Genomic DNA, 26,779 nt, shown 5'->3' with positions numbered 1-26,779 from the left:
TGTGCATTTTTCCTTTAAATAATGGTGTTTTACTCTGTGTTTTTGTGCTAGGCCTATCAGATGCGACCTTCAATTATTTTCTTTGACGAGATAGATGGTCTCGCTCCTGTGCGCTCCAGTAAACAAGACCACATTCATAGGTATTACAGTTTTGCACCTACATAAAATCTGCTTGATCTCTGGGGAATGAAAAAAAAAAAAAGGATGATGACCTGTTTAATTTACTGTGAACACGTTAATTTATCCTGAAAACTTGTAACTCAATGCCAAAACAGGTGCTTCTAAACGATAGTTGAAACCAATTTACTAAGCCTGATATCAGCATGTGGTCTGTGTTAACTTACCTATTGTTTATGTCTTAAAATGAGTCTTGTCCTTAAAGCTTGTCCTTTTTGACTACTCATGGAAGAAAGTCATGTGGAATGTGACAAAATTTACTGAACCAGTAAGTAAAAATTATATTTTTCTATTAGTTCCATTGTTTCAACTCTTCTGACGCTTCTGGACGGCATAGTTAACAGAGGGGAGATCGTGGTAATTGGAGCTACCAACAGACTGGATTCTATAGATCCTGCTTTACGAAGACCAGGACGCTTTGACAGAGAGTTCCTCTTCAACTTGCCAAATAAAGAGGTGAGAACTGAAATTCAACATTAGTGCTACCATGGCAAAGTCCAACTTTATAGGAAAAAAAAATTGACAACTTGAACAAGAGAGTGATATGTGGAGACACTGCGTTGTTCCATGGAGGGCAAATCTGGTACTGAATATATATGGTCAAGATGATACCACCAAGTAGTTAGTTCTATAATCAAACCTTTCATTCCCAAAGTTGTACCTGTTTGCTTAATTATTTAGTCCACTTGGGCGCTTTCATCATGAAGTTGTGTTTTTGGTCTCAATCCTTCACTTCTGAATGAATAGGGGACGTGTGTGCATTTGATTGTGCCCCGGATCAGTGGTAGTAGTTTGAGTCATAATTATTTTCTTCTTTATAGTAATTGTAGCAATTTGAAACATTGTGCCAGCAGTGCTTTCTGTGAATCTACTGCCTGAAAAGCAAATGTGATGAAGTAATGAGACTGTCACAATGAAAGCTTGTTAAATTTTAGAGAAGTTTTTTTGGACAACAAAGAAAAGTTTCTGGATAAATTTTTCATTGCAGTATTTTCCTCTGGGTCCTTAGGTCTCATAGTTTGGAAACTTGTTATTGAAGCTATAAATGCCTTTTCTTTCACTGTAGGTTCCTAGAAAAAAGTCCAGTGTAACAAATAAGAAATATTCAATTTCCTGGTTGACAATGCAGAGTGTATATTAAATAACTGTAAAATACTTGAAAGTTGAGCAAGTAAGAAAAGCGTATTAATAGGTGAGGGGTTTTGAGGGAGGACTGTTTTGGGTTTTTTTGTTTGTTTGTTTGTTTCTTGTTGGTATTTTTAAGGAAAACTTGAGACAAGCTAAAATGCAATGATTTTGCTTCCAGGCTAGAAAAGAAATTTTCAAGATTCATACTCGTGACTGGACCCCTAAGCCACCGGACATGTTGCTTGATGAACTAGCTGAGAAATGCCTTGTTAAGACTGAAACCAAAATGGATTCTTGCTTGTGAGCAAGTTGTAAAGAACCTTAGCTTGTACCAGGCAGTACCCAAGCTCTTGTGCCTTGCTGCACAACTAGTCAACGAGGCAGCTGGCACGCCTTCATAGCGATCAGAGTTAGATGCTTTCATCTATTTACTCTTTGTTGTCGTTCCTCTTGTTGTCTGAGAACGTTAAATGGTTCTGGGGCATCTTCCTCAAGAGTATAGTTTTTGATGAGGAGTCTGCTTCAGCTGCATAAGCGCAGGATATCAGGCAGTGAGCAACATGAAACTTCCCTGCAGAGCGGTAGCACTTTGAATTCCCTGTTAACCTGTTTGGTTTTGGCATTACAAATTCTTTAAATGTTGCATGTTGTAAACCTGGGCCTTGACTGATGTAACGTTTGATTTTTGTTTGTAAGGATACTGTGGTGCAGATATCAAATCCTTATGTACTGAAGCTGCTCTGTGCTCTCTGCGCCGATGCTATCCTCAGATTTATGCAAGTAGGGAGAAATTGCAACTAGACGTTAATTCTATTAAAATAAAAGCAAAGGACTTTTTCATGGCTCTGAAGAAGGTTGTTCCGGCATCAAACAGGATCGAGGCTTCACCCGGACAAGTACTATCACCCATTTTCAAGCCACTTTTTAAAAGATCAGTAGCGAATATTTTACAAGTTGTGCAGAAGATCTTCCCGCATGCACAGCTAGTGCTAAAGGAGGACCGACAGCAAGGTATAACCACAGCATCCACTTCTTTATAATTCTGCTAAAGATTGTTCGTAAGCTCCTTTATTCTAAGGGGGAGAAAAAAATCACCAAGAGTAGCGTACCTTATACGTACACATCAGTGGGACTTGGTACAGCTTTGTAGGGCCTTGTGCCATCTCCTTAGATCTGTGGTGGGATGAACTCTAGGAAATAGCTTTCAGTGTGTGCTCTCAAATGAAGAAAGGGTTTTGGCACTGATTTAGAAGCTGTATTAATGTAAGAGAAAGAGACAAAGGCTATTCAGGGAAGTTAACAAACCTCTTTTGCCTTTCAGACCATTTAAATCCTATTTTACAAGATGATATGTTCGACAGTGATGACGATGCATCCTTGGTTTCTGGAGATGAATTCAAAGATGGAATGCCTGACGGACCAGAGAAAAAACTCCTCTGTTTCAGCAGGTAAAGAAAGACAGATCCCTGTTATGTTTAAATTCTCAGGTCTGATGAGCCTTTGTAAACAGTTCCAGCTGTTAAAAGTGTGAGGGGTGGTAGACGAAGGGGTAACATCAAGTTAGTGTGTAGAAGGGGTGCTTGGTATTCACAAGAAGAAAGGGTGAAGGGACTAAAGTTGTAATGAAGTTGCTCTGAATGACCCAATTGAAAAGCCCAGGCTTCTCTTCCTAAGCCAAAGTGATCCGTAGACTACCAGAACACGTTGACTTAATCCATGGCATTCTTTGAAAGACTCAAGACCACATACATGTCCTGTCTGTCCTTTTAGCTAAAAGTACCCCAACTTTATGGGTTTGTGTTGCCACCTTTTGCCCTTCTGTTTTCCAGGATTGTTAAACCAGTAGTGAATTTTGTAGTAGAAAGAACACTGAGAAATGGCTTGTTAAAACACCTTGAGAAAAATTTGAATGGTGTCTGTCTTTGTTAAGCCACCAAGTTGTGTTAATCTTGTGGTATTTTAGTATGGAAGTCATGCAAGCCCACGGTTGTTAAGTTAGATCATGTTGTCGCAGCTGGATCAGTTATTTTTGTCAGTTTCTATTGCTGTGTTGTCCAGAAGATTTTCTGTCCTCTAGAGCAAGGCTAAGTCTCTAGCATCTTTGATTTAAGCCAGCAAAGATACAGCCTGATTGTAGTGGGGAAACAAATGCTCATTGCAAATTTATTTCCTAGTAGTAAAGCAAGATTGCAGGGATATTAATTTGCAGTCTTGGTTTAGTAAAGAATAGGAAACACAAGGGAAGAAGATGAAACAATTGGAATGACTGAACATGTATTTAATGTGCCATTTGGATTATTTGGGGAGGGAAAAGAAAATCTATAGGAAAAGTATTTGGAACATCTGTGTGTCTATTCAGCACCTCATTTATAAGCTTGTTTTCTTAACTCTTGTTCTAGGAGTGCTTTCTGCGAACCAACATCATGCTGGCCCCGTCTGCTAATAGTAGGAAAAGAAGGGTACGGCCAGGTTTCTTACGTGGCACCCGCGGTGTTGCACGCTTTGGAGAAGTTTCCCGTTCACACCCTGGACCTTTCTGTTCTGCTTACAAACGTTGCACCGCCAGAAGAAATCTGCAGACAGGTACCTTTTTTCTTTTTATTCTCATCGGATTCACTGACTGTACGTAGAGGATCAATCGAGTTGCAAGTAAGGTGAGCAAAATTCATTGGTAATGGAGGTGGCCTTGTTTTAATGTGCTGGGATGTTTGCTTCTGTCTGAAAATCCCCTTTTCTTTTAGACAGCACCGCAAACAATCTGGATGTTGTACATGTCCACATTTTCCATACCCAATTTCACAGTGAGGATGTTGCTAGCAGCTCAGGAAGCTGGGCGGTGTTGCTAATGAACATCTCTTTGTGGAAAGAAATGTTGCTCATCTCCCTGGGATCCAGAAAGTAGTTCTCATTGCCTCCTAAGACTGTGTGCTCCCAGTAGATGGCTCTGTACCAGACTGCATGTCAGCTACTTTTTGTAGCCTTCTTTTAAATTATATTAGTAAGGCAACCAAGGTTTGGGGCTTCTGTTTATTTTGTTTTCACACGGACATACACAACTTGTGCTGTTGCAGTGTGTGCAATAAAAGCATTAACACGCTGATGTGGTTTTAACTAGAAAAAATGAACAGATTTGGTGTTTTTACTTTTAGGCAGGAAATCCATTTTATTGTTTGGCATCACTACCTTAAAATATTTTTACCTTTAGTGGAAACATTTGAGAGCTATACAAGTAAGGACAGACATGTTACACTACTGAATACTGATGTGTCCCATAAGAGGGACATTTCCTTTCTTTGTTATGCGATGATTGTGGCCGTGGCCATATAGCTACGGTGTCTAGCCACTGCCTGAATATATCCTTCCCATCTTCTGACTAGAGTTCTCCGAATACTGATAATCTGAAAGGGTGCCCAGAGAAATTCCTTATGTGAAAGGATGCTTGCCACTCTGTTCACATAGTTTCCTTTCATGGGGCAGTCAGATGGCTATGTAGCTATGTATTAACAGGTTATTCTCCGTGTTTTAGTTTTCTTACCCAAGCTTTCCTTTTCACTAGCTGATCCGAAATGCTCAGAAGACAGCACCGAGCATAATTTATGTCCCAGATATCCATTTATGGTGGGACAACGCTGGACCTGCCTTGAAACTTACTTTTCTAACTCTACTACGTAACATTCCAGCATTTTCGCCAGTTTTGCTGCTTGCTACGTCTGATGTACGTCACTCAGAGCTCCCAGAAGAGGTATTTTTCAATACTTTTCTTACTATTTCTTCAGTTTCTTGTAATTTATGAATGCTTTCAGCATCAAAATGCTGTGCTGTTAAATGCCTGCTGTTATTACTCAGGCACCCTAACAAATCACTTAAAATTTGCTTAGAGAAAAAGAATACTGTGAAAGCATCTGCTTAAAGTTTTTTCTGAGTCAAGCAAGTGACTTTCACCCCCTTCTCACGCATGCAAATAATAAATTAATACAATAATTCCGGTGGCTACAAAGTGGTTCAGTCAAGAATATGCAGTGCTTGAAATGACAAGAGGATGTCTTTACTGAAGAGATTTCTTCTGACAGTCTGCCATTCCATGCTATGTTGGGTAAACTGCTAATAATGCAATTTAGTAGAGAATTGAAACACTTTGATTAAAAAAAAAAAATCAGTTTGTTTCTTCATATAGGCCAAAGCTTTCCAAGCTGGAAAGCTGAGTTCCAATTTCTGCTCAAGTAACTTTGGAATGGAATTCTAGTTGTATTCCTAAATAAACTGTAGTAAAAGTACATGCAGAACTTCATTGACTTCTGAGAGTTTACATTAAGGGAAGGTGCCCAAAACAGGAACACGCTGTTCTCGTTCTGATTATTTTGTCTCAGTTATTGGGGGAAGAGAACGGGTCTTACCTAGACGTGTTTATTATCAACTGCTTTGAAAGTGCTTGAGTTCCCACAGAGGTTTTGTACAGGTTCTAAATTCCTTCTAAAATAAGTAGTGAAATTCCTTACCTACCTTTTAATACTAGAAATGGAAAATGGAAGAAGACGTAGAGGTACTAGCTACTTCAGACACCTTTTGGTAGAGAAATAAAAACTCAGCAAAAAGCCCTCACTTGTCTGCTGAAGCCTTTCTCTTCCCTCTATAGCCATAAAGGTTCTAACTAAGGGATGAAGCAAGGCAAGTAAATACAAAGGAAGCGATGTTGGATGTGGTGAAAGCCATTACTTTATCAGTGTAGCGTACAATCCCTTCAGCGAGCTTTAATTCTATAGGTGATTCTTAAAGGTGATATTTGAATTTGCCGTGCTAGCCTGTGAAAATGTAGTCTTTTAAGGCCAGGAAGATAACTTTTTTCAGTTTGTGTTCTTCAGGTTATTATTAATTTTAAAAGGTACTCGTCTTTTTGGAATAGAAGATGAGTTTTTGTGGCCTTAAATCTGAAATGTCTTTCCTCCTTCTGCTTTAGATCCAAAAATTATTTAATAAGGAATTTGGAGAAGCGTGCAATATTGAGTTGCCTGGAAGGGCAGAGAGAGCAGCTTTTTTTGAGGACCTAATTCTAAATCAAGTGGCTAAGCCTCCTGTAAAGAAAACAGGTGAGGAGGATATAAGGAGTACATCTAAAACTTTCCTATCGAAGTTACTAGCTCTTTGGGATTTGCTTTGGTGGTCATTTTCTGTCAGTAATTTGTCATATGCTTCAATTTGAGTACTGTAAATTGGCTAATTTTTCCTGATTAATTGAAGTTGATCAGACATTGGAAGTCCTGCCTGTAGCACCACCAGCTGAGCCTCAGAAGCCACAAGAGGAAGAAGTAGGGATGCTGGAGGAGAAAGAGGAGGATACCTTGCGTGAACTTAGAATTTTCTTGAGGGACGTTACTCACAGACTTGCCACTGACAGACGTTTCAGGGAATTTGCAAAGCCCGTTGACCCACAGAAGGTAACCTAGTGCTGATCTGTGTGTGTCTGTAACTTCTCAGTGTTCGTATTTCTCAGCGTTTTGGGGAAGGTTCAACTTTGTTTTTAGGGCTGCACTATTAGGATTTTGCAAGAAGCAGAGGCAGTGCTTTTACTTCTGCTGACTCTCAAATGTCTCTTATTGGATTATTCGCTGAAAGCCCTGGTTTCATTCTAAAAAGCCAGTCCAAATGCCAACACAGTTTGCTCGTGAAAAGGCTTTGATATGTAGGCATGTCACAGCACTGAAAAGCACAGAGATCTTTCCTTATAATTACAAACAGTATTTACAGGACTACTTTAATGAAGTCTAAAGCCCTTTATTGGACTGTCAGTACCTGTGGGAACAGGAATAGGAGCAGCCGTTTGTAAAAGTAAGTTTTGAGATCCTGTTCTCTGTTTCATCTGGAACTCCTCAATAGGAATCAACCATAAGTGCAGTGTGTTTTCTTTTTCCTCCAATTGGCTGCTTAGATCCCTTTTTCTCCATAATTGATTAGATAAGCCTAAACTAGGGGCGTATGTTTCAAAGGCAGATATAACTTGAATATACCTGCGGATCAGCAAAGTCCTCTTCATGTGGGCGTCCACTGGCTTTTCTTCCCCTTTTCTCCTAGGTTCTTGAGCTGTGAAAAATCTAGACAGATACGTATGTCCTCATCTGAACTAGTCATGAGGCTCCTCTTACTGTCTGAGGGAAGAACTCAGCACCTCTGGGCCCAGTTATCTCATTCTAAAGTAGATGCCTGCAATAGGTACTTCACAGGTGCAATTCATGCACCTTTTCCTCAATGTCGACAACAAAGAGAATGTCGGATGGCTTACTCAGCTTTCACTGTTGTGATTTTCTGAAGCAAAGTGAAATGAATCTCCCACCCTCAGTGTTTCTTCTCTACCATGCACGTGCTTCTGACCGCCCTACTTCTTGTTGTCCTCTCCTAGCAGCTCTAATGCCAGTTGAAAGAGCCCTTCCATTTTTGAGAAGCAAACTGGTTAATTTCAGCATCTTCTAATGCATCGCAAATGTTCAGAGTTTTTAGGAAGTCGTTTATTTAAAGTTTTCAGAATAATTTGGTAGACAGTGTGCAAGGTTAAGAAAACCTCTGAATGCTTGTATTTGATCTGCAGGTACCTGACTGTGCCACAAGGATTAAAGAGCCGATGGATCTTTCAACAGTTCTGACTCAAATTGACTCACGCCAGTACCTCACTGCAGGAGACTATCTGAAGGACATCGATCTAATCTGTAACAATGCCTTAGAGTACTACCCGGATCAGAGATCTACAGGTGAGGATGTGCTTTTTAGCCCTAGTTTAAAAAATCGGTCAAACGTATAGATGGATAAATGCTGTGTTCAGACAGTAGACTTCAGATGGATTAGATGATTTTGGACATCCACAGAGAACATCTCTTACCACATTGTAAATATTTTACCATTTTGCTACTTGGGTATGGAATTGTGATATAAGTGTTCCCAAGGAACTAGTGCTTTTGTTTTAATTAACTTCTATGTTGTTATGCTGAAAATATTCACTGAGATAAACTTTCGGAACCAACCTATGAAGAAAGCAATTTTTTTCTGTGATCAAAACAGTTTCATTGGTTGGTAGACAACATTCAGTTAAAGTCTGTAAAAATTTCAGATCGTCACAGAGCCTATGTTTTGCAAGACACTGCATATTCAATGGTGAGGAACGAAATAGATACAGAGTTTGGACGACTTTGTGAACAAATTAAAGAATCTCATGAGAAAAGAGGTACGTGCTTTAACGCTAAGGATTTTAAGACTTGTCTCTGCATTTGTAACTGAAAATGCACGACAAAGATCTTTGTTATCTATTCTTTATTGCAAGGTCGCACCTCTCCAGTGTGTGCTCCATGGGACGACTCCAAGTCACCACAGCAGAACCCTGCTACTGAAGACGACAAACCAGATGAAGAGAGTAATGAAAATGAGGAGATGACAGCGGCACCTGTAGATGCCAGTACACCCATTTCTAATGGTAAGTTGCATTTTATTCAGCTGCTCTTGTCATTCATACCTTCTCTGTTCTTGAGGCGCAACAGGTGTCTCTGATGCCTGGCTCTTTATGCCAGAGGTATTTTGTTTTCAAATTTACTTCAAAATGTGAGAGAGAAATCCAGAGGACATTCATTCAATATAGTGATGAATTAAAGTTCAAATAAAGTTGGTTTACAATATAAAAAACAAACAAACAAACAAAAACAACTTTGATGGCCCAATTGACATTTAGCCGCCCCTAAATTGCTAATTCTTGAGGTAAAAAATGTTGTGGATGGCAGTTTCTGAATACTTAACTAGTTTTTAATTATGCAAAATGGCATTTTTACCCCCACTCCACCCCTCCCTTCCCCAAATGCTAAAATCTTAGCTACCTCATACTGTGATTCCCAGTTGAAGGAGGGAAGTCTAACTAGTGAGAGTGGGAATTTTGCCATGGACTCCACCCATATCCTTTTGCAATACTATATGAATACTACGAATGTTGGGCAAAACCACAAAGTTTGTTTTTTCACAAAAGGTTTACCAAATCAGGAAGCGTACGAGGTATAAGTCTTCACGTTTTTTCTCCTTTGAATATTCCCTTAAAATTGTCTCATTAATTAATCTCTTCCAAACACGTATTCAGCTTTTGAAGTCTTCAGCTTGATACCAGACTCGAAGGAGAGCTTATTTCCAGAGGCTTTTATGATGTTCATCTGTATTAGTTCATGTAGTAAGACAGTGACTTTATCAAATAACCTCACGTTGTATTAATACTGCCCATCCAAAGTAAGAATCCTCAGCATTTAAAATCCTGAAAGTGACTGTTTAGTGAATGAAATTCCGTAGCTGTGTGTGTGGTTTGTTTGCTTGTTTTTAATCTTAATAGCAAACTGACCCCATTAACTTTCAACTCTTTTCTCAGCATATGTAGGGATATAGGCAGTGGTAGCTCAGTTCCTTTGTTTTCCTTGTCAGTTGAGTAAGATGAAGATAATGGATTTTGAAGAAAGAATTCTTTTGGTTATGTTTTGGATTATTTTTTTTTTATGCTGTCTCTTTGTAGGTGCGTCAGAAAGAAAGCGCAGAAGGAACAACTGTGCGCGTGCTGCAGCAAAGAGGAGTTCTCAATTCGATAAAGAGAACAGAGTACCAACAGATGACCAAAACGATAGTGATGAAGAAGAGTTTGTGGACAAACATGTTTCTGACATATGTCAAGTTAAACTTAACACTGAAAAGGAAAGTGCTAAGCTTTGTGGATATTCAACACCAAGATGGGGAACTATAACTAATGAAAATCCAAGTTCAAATGGTAAGGGAGAAGTCCATCAGATCCTTTAGCACCCTATTCTTGCTGAGGAGGATTGCACTATTTATTAGCTTTAGCCTTCAATTTCACTCTATTTTTTCTGTTACAGCTCTCAAAAATCATCACACAGTTTATTCCGTAATGATGTTGCTCCTCTAATTGTACAAGCCAAGCCCACGTTTCTGTAGGTGCTGGTTTCTTGATTCTAAAGTCTGTTTTTTTCTAATGGTACCTAACTGAAAGCCAGCAGTCACTGACACTCTTTTATTGTACGAGGTGCTTTCCAATAACGAGCAGCTTAGGTGAAAAAGCAGCACTTCAAGATGCGTGGATCCAGAGTAACATGTGGAATAGGAGACTTAAGCCCTAATGTTGTATTCTAAGATGTGTTCCCTAACCTGAATTGGCAACATGACTATTTTTTTCCACTATTAACCTTTTCGTTAGTGCTTTTTGTTTGTTTGTGGGTATTTTTGTGTGCTTTTTTTTGTCTTAGTTTCTAATTTTTATGGAGCAGTGGCTTTAGCTGGAAAGAAGGGAGAAGCCAAGTATTTCTCAGTGCAGACGATAACAATTCTGTCTCTGTATTTGTAGAGAGAGACTGTTTTGCAGGTACAGGATACTTCACTGAGACTGTATTCTAGATAAACAGAAAACCTGACTGAAGAAATTTGTGTCCTTCCAGATTCCTGGGCATTTCAAGCAGTGACTCCTGAACGTTCTTGGGAAGAAGACCAGCAACAGATAAGTGATGAGAACCCTGTACAAGTTCCTACAGAGACAGACTACATAGTTATCGTGGATCGCTATGAGCTCAAAGTATGTCTAATTTCAGCTTTTTTTTTGATGCTCAAATAGGACATATTCCTGCGACATGTAAAATTGCAAATTAAGCCCATTGTTAACCAATGCCAATTAAAACAATAATTGGAAGGACATATAGATAGTGAAATAATTCAGCCTGTAATGCACTGTGACTGTTTAGTTTCCATACTTCGTGTAGATTTCTGTAGGCTACCATTTGCTTCTGGTCATCTGTAGTTTAGGAGATAGATTCTTTGCCTAATTTTTAAGATAAAAGGCCTTGCTGAATTTTAAAATACCACATTGACAACCTGCTAGTACTATTATGCATATCATTTAATGATTTGTAATTTTAATGATGGGTTTGAGGGCTTTTATTTGGGGATTTTTTTTTCATGCTTTGATGTATTAAGAACCTGAAAAGGATCCTTATTTCTTGCAGTGATGATTTTAAACCTGAAGTTAGCAGGTTGACGTAAACTAGCTAGCCATGGAGAAGTGACTACTTTTCTGAAATTCCTTGAAAGTGCAGTATTAGAAGTTCTTATATTGTGTGTGTGTGTATATATATATATACATGAGGGAGGCAGAGTTTGCTGATAAGATGATAAGCAGCATTATTTCCAGGGGGCAGTAGTATTTCCATTTGGTATGGCTGCTCCCTAAAGCTACATGCTTGCAGGCTCACACAGGTAATGGACAGCTGTGGCAGTGGAAGAAGGTGCTGCCACTAGCTTGTCACTGTTGCTGTGCCAGAGATTATCATCTCTGCATCTTTGGTAATAGAAATGACTGTGTGAGAGAGAGGTGATTGCTACAAGCAGTCACTTTGCTATTTACCCACCCCTGAATTTAAAGGTAGGACTGAGCAAACTAATCCACCTTTGCTCTGGGCGTTTGAGCAACCTGTTCTGCCAGCAGAGTTGTAGGCATGGCACACGTGGGTAAAGGTAATCACCTAAGGGTGCTTCCTTTTCCAGCTGGCACAGCTGTATCTACAAGATCTGCAGCCTTTTTACAGTGCCCCGCGCTGCTGCAACGCTTCTCTAATGAAATGCAACAGTGGCTTCGCTGTGGCAGCAGCTGTCCTACAAAGAGGATCGTGTCATTCCCTGCTGCTTTGGGAGCAGTCGACTTGCAATTGCAACCGTTGATGTGATTGATTAGTAGTAAAAGATTGTCCGAAATTTCAGCCTTTCCTTTCTCTGAAATATGAAAAATTAACTCATATTTTCCCTGCTGAAATCTCATGGGATATTTAATCTGTTCTCTGAAGTGTCACATTTTATTTAATAGCGTAAGAAAAAGTAGGCTGTCACTTGTATTGTTACTGTTCAACCTCTGAAAACATATAGAGCGTATTCAAAGGATCTTATACTATTCTAAAGTTGTTGTTTTGCTCCATTGTTGTCTTCAGAAACTGTTATGCTTTGTCACTGAGATAACGAAGGGATTTGACATTTATCACCTGGAAAAAGTATATGGCGTCATTAATCAGTGTATTTACAACCATAGAGAAGACTACGACAAAACCGATTTGGTGGAGGTAACTTTTGTTTTGAATTCTAGCACTTTCTGTCACTGTTACACAGTATTTGTGTGTTCTGGGATATCGTGGTTGTTTAGCATTGCTCTTTACTGCTTAGGTGTCTGTGCACAGACAACAACAACAGTACGACTTCTCCCTTTCAGTCTGGAAGACGTTTATCCATCTTGCAAAACCATTGTTATATTTGGCATAATTGTTGGCAGTTTCTGCAGGAAAAAGCTTGAACTTGAAGACAACGGGTCCACCCACACAGCCCTTTCAAAGCAGTTAACTTTAGTCTGTCAGTAGTTTTCCTTGAAGAACCATTTTGGGAGTGGGAGGACTACGAAGGGAAGGTGCTTTTCTAAGTCTTTCACTCGCTCTCTCTCCCTCTACAGCCAGTCATACACGGTGATAGCAGTCGTTCATCCCTGGAGAGAAATTTAAGTATATAACAAGAGTTTGAGACTTCTCTCTAGTCACACTCTAATCTCTTTTTAACTAATGCGCTTGAGCATCTGTAATTGGGGAGATTTCTGCCTGTGCCAGTTCTACACTGAGTCAAATTCTCTGGTCTCTTCCTGTAAAAGATGATTTCTGAGTTGTCCGAACTCCTCCAAAATCTGCGTGAGGCGTCCATGGTCCAAGTCAGGTGTTCCCAGTATACGCTGGATATTCACTCTTCACATTGAAGATCCTTGAACCCATTTATCTTAGAGTTGCTTGTGCTTGAGAACAGATAAAATGTGTTGTGCCGATCAGTCTGCCTTAAAAAGAGAGTGCCTCTTTTTTTTAGGCACTGGTCATCTCAATCTCTTTTTCCACATCTGATAAAGAGTTAGAACGGACACTCTGTTCTGCCTGTGAGAGGATTATTTAGATTCAGGGAGGCCGCTCCTGAAAAAAAAAATGAGATCTTTTAGCTCGAGAAGGGGTTTATTTCTAATCTCATGGCCTGTGAACTTTTGTAACTTAACATTTAATTTAAGTATTAAAAGTTAAGTAGCCTTCTTGGTTTTCTATTTCTTCCTTTAGCATAGGCAAACAAATCTCTCCTATTCAGAGTGCACTGTACAAGTTAGTCAGGAGCGTGCTCTACTGTATGGAGAGAGAGAGAACTTAAGGAGTAATTATTCAAAGTCCAGAAATTAACTTGAGCTTGTTGTGGCTTCTCAGGAACTGTTTCTTCTTTCTAATTGTTGTGAAACCACTGCTGAGAGAGATCCATATAGTTGATATCCTCCTCTCTATTTTGGATGTATAAGGATGCCTCTGAAGCTAGAAGGGGTAATAGGCCGTTGTGATGGTGGTAGCACACTGTTTGCTAACTATTACTAACCATGTATTACAAATTATTTATTTTTATAGTAATAGAAAGTGTTCTTAAGCTTTCATTTGTGCTGACTGCTATTTTGTCTTTTTTTTTCTTACTAGGAAATTAAGAAAGAAATCTCAGCCTTCTGGTCCGACAAGTAGTCTTCAACATACTTAATTTTTACTCTCCATAGTCTTTTGTTGCACACTGTTCGGTTATTTGTAAACAACTTAGTAAATAGTATCTCATATAGGTATATAAAATTTCATATATAGGTCTTTTAAGATATTTTAAATAAATTTGTTTATTTGATCTTTCTTAAACATATTTAAGTACTTTTATTTCATATTTCTGTTCTATATATGTAGCTATCTATTTATTATCATATATATATATATATATATCTATATATATATATATAGGATAATAGAGAAGTGAGAAACAAAGGAAAGAAACCAAAAGCACCTTCCCCCCTATCCACCCTCTTCCACCTCCTCCCGCCGAGCGGCGCAGGGGAACAGGGGAACGGGGGTTATGGTCAGTCTACAGTGCTTCTTCTCTGCCACTCCTTGGTCACTCTCGTCCCCTGTGCTGTGGGGTCCCACCCACGGGATGCAGTCCTTGCTGAACTGATCCGGCGTGGACTTCCCACAGGCAGCAGCTCTTCCAGAACTGCTCCAGATATGGGTCTGTAGCACGGGGTCCCTGAGCACCCCCAGACCCCTCTGAGCCCCCCCAGAGCCCTCCTTAGGGCTCTCCCCTGCACCCCCACATCCCTTGGGAGCCCTTTGACCACCCCTGAAGCCCTCTGAGTACCCCCAAACCCCTCCGAGCATCCCCAGAGCCCCCTAAGCGCCCCCGTAGCCCTCCTCAGGGCTCCCACCGTTACCCGCCAGCCCCTCAGGAGACCCCTGAGCATCTCCAGACCCCTCCCAGCACCCCTGGAGCCCTCTGAGCACCTCAGGAGCCCCCTAAACCCCCACAGCCCCCCCTCAGGGCTCCCCCCGTTACCCCCCCTGTTCCTCAGGAGCCCTCTGAGCGACCCCAGATCCCTCCGAGCACCCCCAGACCCTGTCCAAGCCCCCGGAGACCGCCTCAGGGCTCCCCCCATTACCCCCCCACCCCTCAGGAGACCCCTGAGCACCCCCAGACCCCCCCTCGCCCCCTCCCGGCCCCTCAGGAGCCCTGTGAGCACCCCCAGACCCCTCAGAGCACTCCCGGACGCCACCCCCTCGGCCCCCCCACGCCCCTCGGAGCCTGGCCCCGACCCAATCTCCCTCCCGAGCCCCTCCCCCCCCCCCCCCAGGTGACTCCCACCTGGCAGCCACACAGCCCGGCCAGCACCGAGGTGTCACTTGCGCCAAGGGGGACACAGAGGGGACGGCACTGCCACCGGGCCCCGAAAAACCCGGGGACAGAACAATAATGGATGATGCTCAGAGGTCCTTACAGGGAAAGTGAGCTTTCTAGAAACATCTTTTACCCTGATCTCCTGGGAGGCAGCAGACTTCTCCATGGGTTGGGTCAGGTTGGCGTATGCGGCCCTCTGTTCTGCTCAGAAGGGAGTCACTTATGACAGTAACCCTTCTCTTTTTCTTGATGGAGGTGGTCGTGATACTGGGGAAGGCTGACTTGCCCTAGAAAACCCCTCCAACCTGGATGGACCTTCATGCACATCATCATTTGTGTGTCCATTAGTTCCAGAGTCTGTTGTTTCAGGGCACCTGAAAGGAAGGTGAGGTAGGCAAGGAAGGGTTCGCCTGCTGCTCCGAGCAGATCTAAACTTCCATCCCTTCGTCACTGAGATGCACTCCTTCTGCCTGATGGCCAGAGGGTAGGGGATCCTCCATTTCCTCTGCTGTGTCTGCCTGACGCATCTGTCCCAGGGCTGGCAGAGTACAGTTCAACCTTCTCCGACTCCCTGGTGCTCCTCAGCCTGCCCACCTCCTCCCAAAGCTCTGCCAGGAGGCTGAGCAGTTCTTCTACCTGGGCGCACCTACCACAGGTGGACTCACAGGATGGGATGTCAGGAAGAGTTTCTTCATGGAAAGGGTGGAACCGGCTGCCCAGGGCACTGGTGGAGTCCCCAGGCCTGGAGCTATTAAAGAAATGCGTGGACTTGGCGCTAAGGGCCGTGGTTTTGTGGTGGGCCTGGTGGTGTTAGCTGACGCTTGGACTTGAGCTGAAGGCCCTTTTCCAAGCGCAAGGGTTCTGTGACTCTTTCACTGGTTGAGTAGGCACCATGCAGTCACCGGGCCCAGGGAAAAGACGTCCTTGGTGGCCTCCAAGTTAGCTCAGCGTCATGGCACCGAGTCACTTTGAAGGAGCTGCTGGAATAACGAGACAACAACCTAGTTCTATTAAAATATATATTGCTCTTTTGAGGACTGCTGCGGGGCTAGCAGCACCACAGCAGTGGAAATCTCCGTCCTGACATTGCGTTATGCCTTGAAGTCAGGATCAGGGTGGTTTGAACTGCCAGGGAACGGACCATGGGTTCCGGGTCGTTCTCTGAAGGCTGGAGGGCTGCAAAAGAAAGAAGAGCAGAGATGAAAACCCACTCCTTGCAGAGATCCCCAGGCATCCCCTGCAGAGCATGCCAGCCCCACTCGACTCTTCCCCAGGCCAGGAGGAGCAGGAGGGACAAAGGAATCCGTTGAAAGCTGCTGCTCAGCAATGTCCCAAATGCAGCCCCCAGTCCTTCCCCACCTGCGCACCACAGGTCAAGTGGGGCACCTTCACAAGCTGGTTCCCTCACCACCTGCCTCCATCCCTTGGGAGGATTCACACACTCCAGGAATCTCCTGGACTCTTTCCTCTCGCTATTGTGCTTCCCCATGAGAGCAAGGGCTAGCAATCGTGACCCTGCTCCTAGCTGCTTGTAGGCTGTCTCATCTCCCTCTTCGTCCAGGTTGCGTGCTCTACAACAGGCTCCCACCTTCTGTCAGCCTTACTGCCCTTTCCCCTGACTCTTCCTCAGGGACACTCAACCCTTTCAGCGGCACTGCCCAGCTCCAGGCTGGGAGGCCATTCCCTGACACCACGGGCTACCCAGTCTCCTCTCCCTCGTTCCTATGGTTGCATTGCTCCTCCGCCCTGAAGCATTTCCCTGGAGCAGGGCAAGGCACGGGGGCCTCTGCCGCTGTCCCCCCAGCCCTAGCACACCCCCCACTGCCCTCACTCACCGCTGAGGATTTCATCCAGCTTCTCCTCGCTCTGGTCCTTGCAGTAGCGTGCAGCAAGACCTAGACACAGAGAATCTTATCAGAGGCCCGCTCCCCAGCAGCTGCCTGGGGGGCATGCCTTCCTCCTCATCCCATTCAGAAGGATCCTCTGGAGTGGAAGACTTCTCAAAGAGAAAATAGCGGCTCCTCTGGGCGGGCGGTTGCGGCATTGTGGGACGTGGGCTATGCTCGGGGACTCCTCGAAGGCCCTGTGCTCCTGCCCTGTCCGTCACTGCCGTGCACCAACACTGAGCGTCCGAGCCATGGCTGTGCTCTTATAAGGTGGAGCCCTGGGGTGTCACGAAGTGACGTCACAATGGGTGCCCACCCAGCCCAGGCACGTGCCACAGTGGCACCCATTGTGACGTCACTTGGTGACACGCCAGGGCTCCGCCTTATAAGAGCGCAGCCGTGGCTCGGACCCTCAGTGTCGGTGCACGGCAGCGACGGATATGGAAGGAGCACAGGAGCCTCAAGGAGACCCTGAGCGCAGTCCAAGTCCCACAATGCCGCAACCACCCACCCAGACGAGCCGCCCTTTTAACCTTGCGAGCTCTCCCACTTCAGAGGCTGCTTCTGAATGGGATGAGGAGGGAGGCATGCCCCCCAGGCAGCCCAGGCTGGCCTGGCAGGAGACCTGGTCTTCTAGGGGCAGCAACCAGCCAGCAGAGGACAGCTTGCTGGCAGAGGACAAAACCCCAGTCAAGGCCATTTTGCCGGTAGAGGACAGCAGCCTGGCAGAGGCCATTTCTCAGGAAGTGGGCAGCAGCCCGGCACAGGACAGGAGACCGGTAGAGGACAGCTTAGTGGTTGAGGACAGCGGTTCGACACAGGATAGCAAGAAGAAGTCGCAGCTGCTGGATTCCAGTGAGTCTTAGGGATGGGGTGGGGAGGGTTGGGGACACAGAGACCGCAGCTTGACTCCAGGACTCCTTTCCTGGGTAAAGTGGCGCTTGGGCTGACGGGACTGAGCTTCCTCCGCAGCACCACAGAATCCCAGGACGCTCTGGGCTGGGGGGGACCTCGGCGATCACAATGCTTCCCCCCAGCCCATGCTGCCCAAAGCCCACCCAGCCTGGCCGTGGGCAGTGCCAGGGAGGGGGCACCGCAGCCTGCGCCAAGGCCTCACTGCCCTGGGCGTGAAGGAGAGAAATCCCTGCCTGGCCAAAAGAAACCTGCCCTCTTTGAGGTTAAAGCTGTCACCCCTTGTCCTGTCACTGCAGTCCATGATGAAGATCCCCCTCCAGCTTTCCTGGAAGCCCCTTTGGGCACGGGGAGGCTGCAGCGAGGTCCCCCCGCAGCCTTCTCCAGGCTCCACAAGCCCAGCTCCCTCAGCCTCTCTTCCCAGCGGAGCTGCTGCAGCCTCTGGGCATTCCCGCGGCCTCCCCACGTCCTTCTGGGGCTGGGGCCCTTCCTCTCCTCACCCCTGCATTCAGCCCCTCTCTGCAGCACTCTTTGCTTTCGTCCTTTCCAGGTAATATATGGAAACTGCGCAGAAACTCGGCTGTGCAATCTATCAGGGCATATGTCAGACGGAAAGAAAAGGTAATGGCAGCTACTTGCATCGCAGCAGTGCTCCTGGAGCTGCCCTCCAGGGGTCCCACACAGCCCCAGACCCCTCAAGGCTTTGGTCCTGATGGCCGTGGGTGTCCCCCTAATGCTCTGTTGGTGTCTTTGTGGCTGCCAGGGCAACGAGGAGCAGAAGATAGTTTTCCTCATCGAAATCTGCGATCTGTGCAGATGTGTCACCGAGAAGGGTGTGCCGATGAACTTGCATGGCTTCTGCAGCAAACATAAGCTGGTGGAGCACATCATGGTGAGAGGATGTGCAGCGGGTTGGGGAAGGGGCAAGGCCCCCCGGCACCAGCCCCCTGGGAGGCGAGGGCTGGGGCAGCGCTGGCTCTGCTGCTGCTGGGTGCCGGCGGCTCCAAGGTCTCATCCTGCTTGTGCTCTGCAGGCGCTGATGGAAAAGGAGCCCGTGGACAGCTTGCGCACAGAATTCTGGCAGATCGCCATGGAGACTGTCGCCCTCCTCAGGTGCGTGCCCAGCCCCTGGTGGCAATGTCCTGGTGGCCCTGAAGCTGGCAGGGAGGCTGCCCGTCCCTCCCAGGGATGCCTGGCCAAGGGAGGTCCGTGTCCTCCTTCATAAGCCTCGAGGCACTGCATCCAACAGGCTCCTCTCTCTCTCTCCTTCAGCAACACCGTACCAACAGCACTGCATGGCAAAAGGGAGAGTCTCCTGAACGTGTGCTGCAAGAGCGTCTTCTTTCTGCCTCCGGAGTCGGACATGCCAGAGACAGAAAGAGCGCTCTACGCCAAGGTATGTGCTGGGTGAGGTACCGGCACCCCCAGTCCTGCTGAGCTGCTGCCTTGCTTCCCCGTGCTGACACAACCAGAGACCAGTGCAGGGCCGGGGCCCAGATTTGCTTTCCCAGCCTCACCCTTTCCCCTTCCCGGGCATGATCCCGTGCTGTAGGATGTCTGCACGCAGCGGCTTTTTAGCCCCAAAGCCACCCCTGAACTCCAGAGGGGCTCAGAGCCAGCTCCTGAGGGTGAGGAGGGCCACAGAAATAATTCGATGCTCTTCTGTCCTCCCTGCAGACTATGGATGCCTTGGACACCATGCTGGAGGGCTTCGTACTCAGCTGTCCCATCACCAGTTTCAACACAGAGATGCAGAATATGTTGAAGGTTTGGCATTTGCAAAGAATTTCCAAAGAATCCTCTCAGGTCACATTTGCAGACCACTGTCAACCCCCAGCAACTTCTCTCCTCGCAGGTGATGCTGGACTTTGCTGGCTCCAAAAACTCAACTGTGCGCGAGAGAGCTGTGAGGAGGATTGAGAGGCTGATTACTTTCATCCGCTGGTATTTGGTGACCAAGGTAAGGCACACGGAACCCTCCACCCTTTCCTGCATCCCAGAGCATCCTGCCATGCAAGGGTGCCTGTGAGGCAAGCCTCGATGTACGTGAGGGCCTCAGCACTGTGAATCGAGGGTCTTTGTCCCTCCTTCACCCCTGCTCTTCCCTCCCCAGGCCCTGCTATCTCAGGGGCTGGCTCTGCCTCCACTAAGCCCTTTGTCTCTCCTCCCTTTTTCATACAGATCTTAGAGAACTTTGAAATCTATAGCGAAGATGAGCCCAAAGATTTCAACCTGTGCATCCCCATCCTGGGCAAGCTGCTGGGCCACCTCTTGCTTTTCAGCAGTGGCGATGATTCCATGGGACACGCAGCTTTGAAAAGTCTTTTTCACATGTACACAGTCGTCACAGAAGGAAGAGGTAAGAAGGTGTGGTGGGCAATGTCCATCTGCACACAGACATCTGCTGGTTTGTCTACCTGTTCTCCCCGAGTATTGTGAAGGATTGTTTTTGTGCTTGGTGGAGGCTGCCCACAGAATTCTGCCAGGTTCCCTGACCTCCTCTGCTCCTCACAGCAGCTTCCCGCAGCATTCTGGCTATCGTTTTCCGCAGAAGCTAGACACTCACCTGATGTCCAGGAGCAGTTCTCTGCTGCTGTCCTTCCCAACCCTCCCCAGATCACCTACCACACTATTTTGTGGTCTCCCCCAGTCTAAGCCATCAATCGATGAGCACTTCCCAAACCACATCTTCCCTGAGGAGTGAACAGCAGAGCCAGCCGTGCATCACCAGGGATGGTGACGCCCTCCAGAATGCTCCCTGACTGTTTGCTCCCTGCCGTCTTAAAGGCAGGTGTCAGGGGGCTTCCTGCACGTCCTGACCCCGAGCAGAAGGGGGTCTGTGACACGCTGCTACCCCCACAGCACCCAACGCCATTGCTTCTCCTCCTTCTGCATCATCCCTGAGGTCCCTCTTGCTCCCAGCACTCCTCACCTTGTGCTTTACATCCCTGCCCATCACTCTCCTCGCCATGGGTCTGAGCCTCCCTCCTCAACCATTCCTAGTGAAAGTGCTTTTCAATATTTGGCAAGCTTGTTGGCAAAGATGCTCTTCCCTACTGACTCTTTGGTGTTGCCCCCTGTTTAGAATGCATATTGAGAGAGGACATGGAAAAGTATGCAAAGAGACACCAGAGTTTGGAGGATACAACATTTCTATTTTCTATAACATCAACTCCCTGTGAAATTGCCAAGGTAATGAGCTCTGGCCTTGCTGGGGATCTTGTCCGCAGCATCAGCAGGCATCTCGTGTAGGCAAAGGGGTCCAGAACCGGTGGGGCTGGCACGGCCTCACTCGCCCTGGTGAGAGGGTTCCTCTTGTTCCCCGAGGGCCCTCTCTCCAGAGCTGCCCTTGCTGCTCAGCTAAGCAGCACCCTTGGGACACTCAGTGAGGCATGTCTTCCCTCCTCCTTCTTCCCACAGGGGTTTGGAGGACATCTCTTCCCTGCTGAGAGGCTGGACATCATCCTCACAGCCCTTGAAGCTTTACAAGACTCCAGCATCCATGACAAGCAGGGGGCCTTCAGCGTGCTGGACGCAGCCTTGGAGGACGCTGGCTACTGGCTGACAGATGTAAGTGGCCTGTGGCCATGGCCCTGCCCTTGAGCTCTTCCAGGCGTTGTTCCTCTCTCCTTCCCTGCCTCCCTCCCCGCCTCCCTCGCACATCGGGGTCTCTTGGGCTCCAGAAGCCACCTGAAGCCAGCAGAGAGCAATGGAAGGGGCCAAAGTTTGAGTGGCAGCTGTGGCAATGGCTGCGGTCTGCTGGCAACACCATTCCCACTTTGTCCCCCAAGGTGCCAACGATCATGGAGTGCATCAGGAAAAACCTGGGCAGCATCCACACAGCATCGGCGTGGCAGTGCCTGGACTCCCTGCTTCTCCAGCTGACCAACGTGATGCCCAGGAGTGAAGTCAAGAACCTGCTGCAGTTCTCTCGGCCACGTGGCAGGTCCTGGCCTTAACATCCTTGAGGGCTTGTTCCGCGTCGGGAGATGCACCTGGAGACTCTCTGCTTGCCACACCAATGGCAAAGGGCAGGACATCCCCAAGGAGCACAGCCCTCCTTCCCACCAATGTGTTCCAGCCCTACTGGGCCAGCCAGGGCTGCAGCAGCCCAGCTGTCCAAGGCAGCCCAGAGTCCCCCTGCCCCCAGGGAACACCAGCTCAGCCCCCTCCTGCCTGCCCAGGCTGGGCCCTCAGTGCTCCCCAAGTCACAGGGGCTGCAGGACAGCCTGGGTCCTCTGGGGCTGGCCCAGTTTGTGGCCCTGCGGCTGAGGCAGCCTCACTGACAGAGTATTCTGGGCTTGCAGCACTGACCTGGGCATGTGGGAGGTGATCCTGGCCATGCCGCAGACCTTGGAGAAGGTTTTAAACATCATGATGGAAGACTTGCCGCTGTGCAACTGGTGCACCGCAGTCACCGAAGACACCTGCATCTGTCGCTTGGCTGTGAGTTCCCAGATGAAACCTTGCTCCCAGCAGGGCTACGTGTGCCCCTTCAGGCACACAGGCACAGCCCTGTGCCCGTCTACCCCCAAACTGCCAGCTCCCGCAGGACGTACGGACACATGGTCCCTGGGGCCGGCAAGCCCCCGTAGCTCCCCGCGCCTGGTGCCTCTTTGGTGCCAGCTGGCGCTGCCCCATCCCTGCCCAAAGGTGGGAGAAGAAGAAGCTGCAGGGAGCCCTGCAGGCCCTGCCAGGCTCTCACTGCTCTTTCTTGCAGATGCTGGCCCAGAATCACATTTCTGAGGAGGACTTTGGTAACCCAGTGCACCTCCAGAGCTACCTGAAGCACCCAAGCCCAGAGATGCGCTTTTTGGTTCTGAAAGGGCTCTGCACCGTGTCAGAGAGCCCTGAGAAGGTGAGCGGGCCATCGTCATGCAAAGCCATGTTGGCAGCCTGGGGCTTTGCTCTTCTGCCCTCCCGTCCCTCCCCGCTGCCAGGAAGCAAGGCAGGAGGCTGGTGCTCAGGAACCAGAGCCCTTTGCCCAGGGTGGTCTCTCACTGCCTCACGGAAGGGAAATGGTGTCTTTCCTACAGGCAAGGAAAATTCAGGTCTTGCTGCCAGACATTGTGGAGGCTCTGCAGGACACCAACACAGACATGCTGATGAAGGCCCTGCCTGTGCTGAGAAACGTGATGGCTCATGTGGAGAGGTGGAAGGCCAGTGGCCCGGCTCTGCAGCTGGCTGAGAAGCTCCTGCCACTCTTTGACCACGTAAGTGTGCTGCGGGAGCCCGAGCCCTCAGCTGGGCCCCCTGTAACGAGGGCTGCCCTTCAACCCGGCCCTGTGGGCAGCACTCAGGCAGGGCCTTCCCAGTCTCCTCGTCAGCCCAGGCGCTGGGGAGCTCTACTTGGGCATGGCTGGTGCGGCTGGTGGCGAAAGTGGGTGGCTGGCGGGCAGCCTGCGATGGCAACCGATTGCGTTGCCCTTCACGGGCACCAGGCCTTGCAGCTGCCCCTGAGCAGCTCCTTTGGGAAGGATCCAGAGCTGAAGCATCTCACAGTGCTTGGAGATCCCTTCACATCAGTCAAGCTGATGCTGAAATTCCTCCTGTCCTCCTCCCTGCCAGGAGTCCAGCCAGGTGCGGGAGCACTCCATCTGCCTCTTCCAAGCTGTGGTGAAGGCTGTGCTGCGGCAAAGGAAGAAGGAAATTAAGAGGACAGTGCACAGGAGCCTTCTCCCACTCTACTTTCACATGAGAGACCAGAGTGAGAGCGTAGCAAAGGTACAGATCTCAGAGCTGAGCAGTTAGGTGGGCAAGGGTGTGCTGATGCCACAGGGTTGCTCTGGGGGATCACAGAATTTCTAGGTTGGAAGAGACCTCAAGATCATCGAGTCCAGCCTCTGATGTCTGGCTGTGATCTCTGGGATCTCTCTCATTGTGAGCTGCCTCCGATGGTGGCTGTCCCGTGGCCTTGCCTTGGCCACTGAACCCAGTGCACGCTGCTCCCCACCACAGCCTCCCATAACACGCTGGGAAAGGCTCGCAGCCCTGCCAAGAGGAGGGGACAGAGGGTCTCCTTCCCAAGGCTGTGCTGCTACCTCCCAACCTCTGCTGCTCCGCAGGCCTCTGGGGAAGCTCTCGCCGTGGCTGCAAAGTTTCTGCGACGCAAAGAGCTCAAGCGCTTGGCCAAGACAGAACAGACGTGGAACATCAGGGAGTGCTTGGTAAGGACCCATCTTGGTTTGCCCCAGCTGGGCAAACGTGCCCGGCCAGAGCCCGCTGCCTGCAGCCGCATCCTCGCTCCCTTCCTGCCAGCACAGAGCCCCAGGGGGCTGTTCTGCAGGCCCCTCTGCCCTCCCTGCCCCCAGGATGCTGGAGGAGACCCTGGAGAGGGTGTGCAAGCCCCGTGACCCTGCGTTCTCTCTCTCTCCAGCTGCAGCAGGACAGAGGCAGAGTAGAAGAATACCTGCAGCAGAGCCAGCCCTACCTGCAGGCCACTCAGACCAACTTGCGACTTGAGGCCGTCAGATTCATTGGTGAGCCCAGCCCCTGAGTCCCTCTTGGGGCAGCCTTTGGCAGCCCCAGGCACAGCCCTGTTGCCCCCAGAGCCCCCCGACTGGGCCCTTGCTCCAGGGTGCAGGAGGGGGCACAGCCTGGCTGGCCAGGCCAGGGGCTGCACTGCTGGGAGCGTGCTGGGGAGCGGGGCTCTGATAAGATTCTCTGTGTCTAGGTCTTGCTGCACGCTACTGCAAGGACCAGAGCGAGGAGAAGCTGGATGAAATCCTCAGCGGTGAGTGAGGGCAGTGGGGGGTGTGCTAGGGCTGGGGGGACAGCGGCAGAGGCCCCCGTGCCTTGCCCTGCTCCAGGGAAATGCTTCGGGGCGGAGGAGCAATGCAGCCATAGGAACGAGGGAGAGGAGACTGGGTAGCCCGTGGTGTCAGGGAATGGCCTCCCAGCCTGGAGCTGGGCAGTGCCGCTGAAAGGGTTGAGTGTCCCTGAGGAAGAGTCAGGGGAAAGGGCAGTAAGGCTGACAGAAGGTGGGAGCCTGTTGTAGAGCACGCAACCTGGACGAAGAGGGAGATGAAACTGCCTCTTCCTGGCCTGGGGAAGAGTCGAGTGGGGCTGGCATGGTCTGCAGGGGATGCCTGGGGATCTCTGCAAGGAGTGGGTTTTCATCTCTGCTCTTCTTTCTTTTGCAGCCCTCCAGCCTTTATGTAACGACCCGAATCCCACGGTCCGTTACACGACAGTTCAAACCACCAAGATCCTGACGTCAAGGCGTTACAGAATGTCAGAACTGCTATCTCGACTGCTGTGCTGCTGTTAGCCCCGCAGCAGTCCCCAAAACCCTTTTGTAAATATTACTATAAATCTTTAAATATTACCCATTTTATAAGTATGACTAAATTCAGATCGAGTTGAGACTTCATTTGTAACAAGCCTAACGTTCAGCTCTCCAGGAGTAGACCCAATCTTCCAAGTTCCTGTTATGGGTCCCTTTTCTCCTGACCCATCCTGGAACCTTCAAAGAATTTCTGAATCCCTGGAACCCTCTAAAAGCTTCCAAATCCCTGGCTGTGCCTGTATCTAGAGGTGTCTAGCAAGTGGTTAACCCACCCAGTGCCTCCCAATATTGCTTAGAGGCCCCAGCACCCTCCCAGTGCCCCCCAGTGTTGCCCAGAGCTCCCCAGCACCCTCCCAGTGCCCCCCAGTAATGCCTATGGACCTTCGGCACTCTCCCAGTGCCCCCCCAGTATTGCCCAGAGCGCCCCAGCACCCTCCCAGTGCCCCCGAGTAATGCCTATGGACCTTCAGTACTCTCCCTGTGCCCCCCCAGTATTGCTCAGAGCCCCCCAGCACCCTCCCAGTGCCCCCCAGTGCTGTCTTCAGCCCCCTCAATTCTGTTCCAGTGTGCCCCAGTAATGCCTGGAGACCCCCCCAATTCCCTCCCAGTGACCCTAGTGCTGTCCTGAGTGTCCCCAGTTCCCTCCCAATGCGTCCCAGTGTTGCTTAGAGCCCACCAGCACCCTCCCAGTGCCCCCCCCCCAGTAATGCCTGCGGATCTTCAGCTCTCTTCCAGCGCCCCCCAGTGTCGCTCAGAGCTTCCCAGCACTCTCCCAGTGCCCTTCAGTAATGCCCAGAGACCTCCTGTAGGCATTACTGGTGGGCACTGGGAGAACACTGAGGGGCTCTAGACAGCAATGTGGGGCACTGGGGTGTTATTGAGGGGCTCTGTGCAGTACTGGGGGGCACTGGGAGAGTACTGGGGGCTCTAGCTACTTCTAGGTGGGTACTGGTGGCTCAGGGGAGCACTGGGAGGGTACTGGGTGGTCTCCAGGCAGTGCTGGGAGGCACTGGGAAGGAATTGGTATGCTCTGGGCATCACTTGGGGATGCTGGGAGGGTACTGGGATGCACTAGATGCGTACACTGGGGACTCTGGGGAGCACTGGGAGGAACTGTGAGCACACTGGGGCACGGGGGCCAGCACTGGGGGTTACTGGGAGGGTACTGGTGACCTCTGGGCAGAACTGGGGGACACTGGGAGGGAGCAGGGGGGTCTCTAGGCATTACTGGGGGTCACTGGGAGGGTGCTTGGGGACTCTGAGCAATACTGGGGGGAACTGGGAGAGAACTGGGGGCACTCAGGACAGAACTAGGGGGCACTGGGAGGGAACCAGGCATCTCCAGACATTACTGAGTGGCACTGGAACAGAACTGGGGGGGCTAAAGACAGCACTGGGGAGCACTGGGAAGGTATTAGGGGTCTCCAGGCATTACTGGGGGCACTGGGAAGGAGCTGGGCATCTTCAGGCATTAGTCATTCAGTCATGCAGATGCCCACGTGCCCAAGAGTCACGCTACTGAAGAACATCAGAACAACGAAGAAGTGGATCGAGCTTCGAAAATCAAAGTGGCTCAGGTGGACCTGGACTGGGAACGTGAGGGTGAGCTGTTTGTAGCCCGATG

The 26,779-nt window shown here is 48.6% G+C and overlaps 2 protein-coding genes across 4 annotated transcripts; both read left to right on the top strand.

The window, feature by feature from the left end:
* Positions 1-38: 38 nt before the first annotated feature.
* Positions 39-14,021, top strand: LOC140000405 (ATPase family AAA domain-containing protein 2-like). Of its 3 annotated transcripts, none has more exons than XM_072030287.1 (14): positions 39-140; positions 474-633; positions 2,002-2,316; positions 2,627-2,753; positions 3,705-3,888; positions 4,862-5,047; positions 6,260-6,389; positions 6,541-6,737; positions 7,883-8,042; positions 8,399-8,512; positions 8,609-8,758; positions 9,827-10,075; positions 10,758-10,891; positions 12,294-14,021. In XM_072030287.1, the coding sequence occupies exons 3-14, from the start codon at positions 2,145-2,147 to the stop codon at positions 12,711-12,713; spliced, it is 2,223 nt and encodes a 740-aa protein (XP_071886388.1). In that variant the 5' UTR covers positions 39-140; positions 474-633; positions 2,002-2,144; the 3' UTR covers positions 12,714-14,021. The 3 variants fall into 3 exon arrangements, with proteins under 3 accessions (XP_071886388.1, XP_071886387.1, XP_071886389.1); XM_072030286.1 differs by having other exon boundaries at positions 1,484-2,316; XM_072030288.1 differs by having other exon boundaries at positions 41-140; positions 474-2,316; positions 12,294-12,422; positions 13,839-14,019.
* A 3,339-nt stretch (positions 14,022-17,360) lies between these two features.
* LOC140000488 (maestro heat-like repeat-containing protein family member 7) lies at positions 17,361-25,221 on the top strand. Its single transcript, XM_072030379.1, has 19 exons — positions 17,361-17,810; positions 18,418-18,488; positions 18,631-18,759; positions 18,901-18,980; positions 19,140-19,263; positions 19,545-19,634; positions 19,723-19,827; positions 20,049-20,226; positions 20,953-21,059; positions 21,288-21,437; positions 21,659-21,813; positions 22,175-22,313; positions 22,588-22,725; positions 22,904-23,080; positions 23,436-23,591; positions 23,933-24,034; positions 24,244-24,346; positions 24,541-24,600; positions 25,010-25,221. The coding sequence occupies exons 1-19, from the start codon at positions 17,396-17,398 to the stop codon at positions 25,135-25,137; spliced, it is 2,607 nt and encodes an 868-aa protein (XP_071886480.1). The 5' UTR covers positions 17,361-17,395; the 3' UTR covers positions 25,138-25,221.
* Positions 25,222-26,779: the final 1,558 nt, after the last annotated feature.

Source organism: Anas platyrhynchos, chromosome 32, assembly GCF_047663525.1.
Source record: "Anas platyrhynchos isolate ZD024472 breed Pekin duck chromosome 32, IASCAAS_PekinDuck_T2T, whole genome shotgun sequence".
NCBI classification, from domain to species: Eukaryota; Metazoa; Chordata; class Aves; order Anseriformes; family Anatidae; genus Anas; species Anas platyrhynchos.
This window is presented reverse-complemented; position numbering and strand designations above follow the sequence as displayed.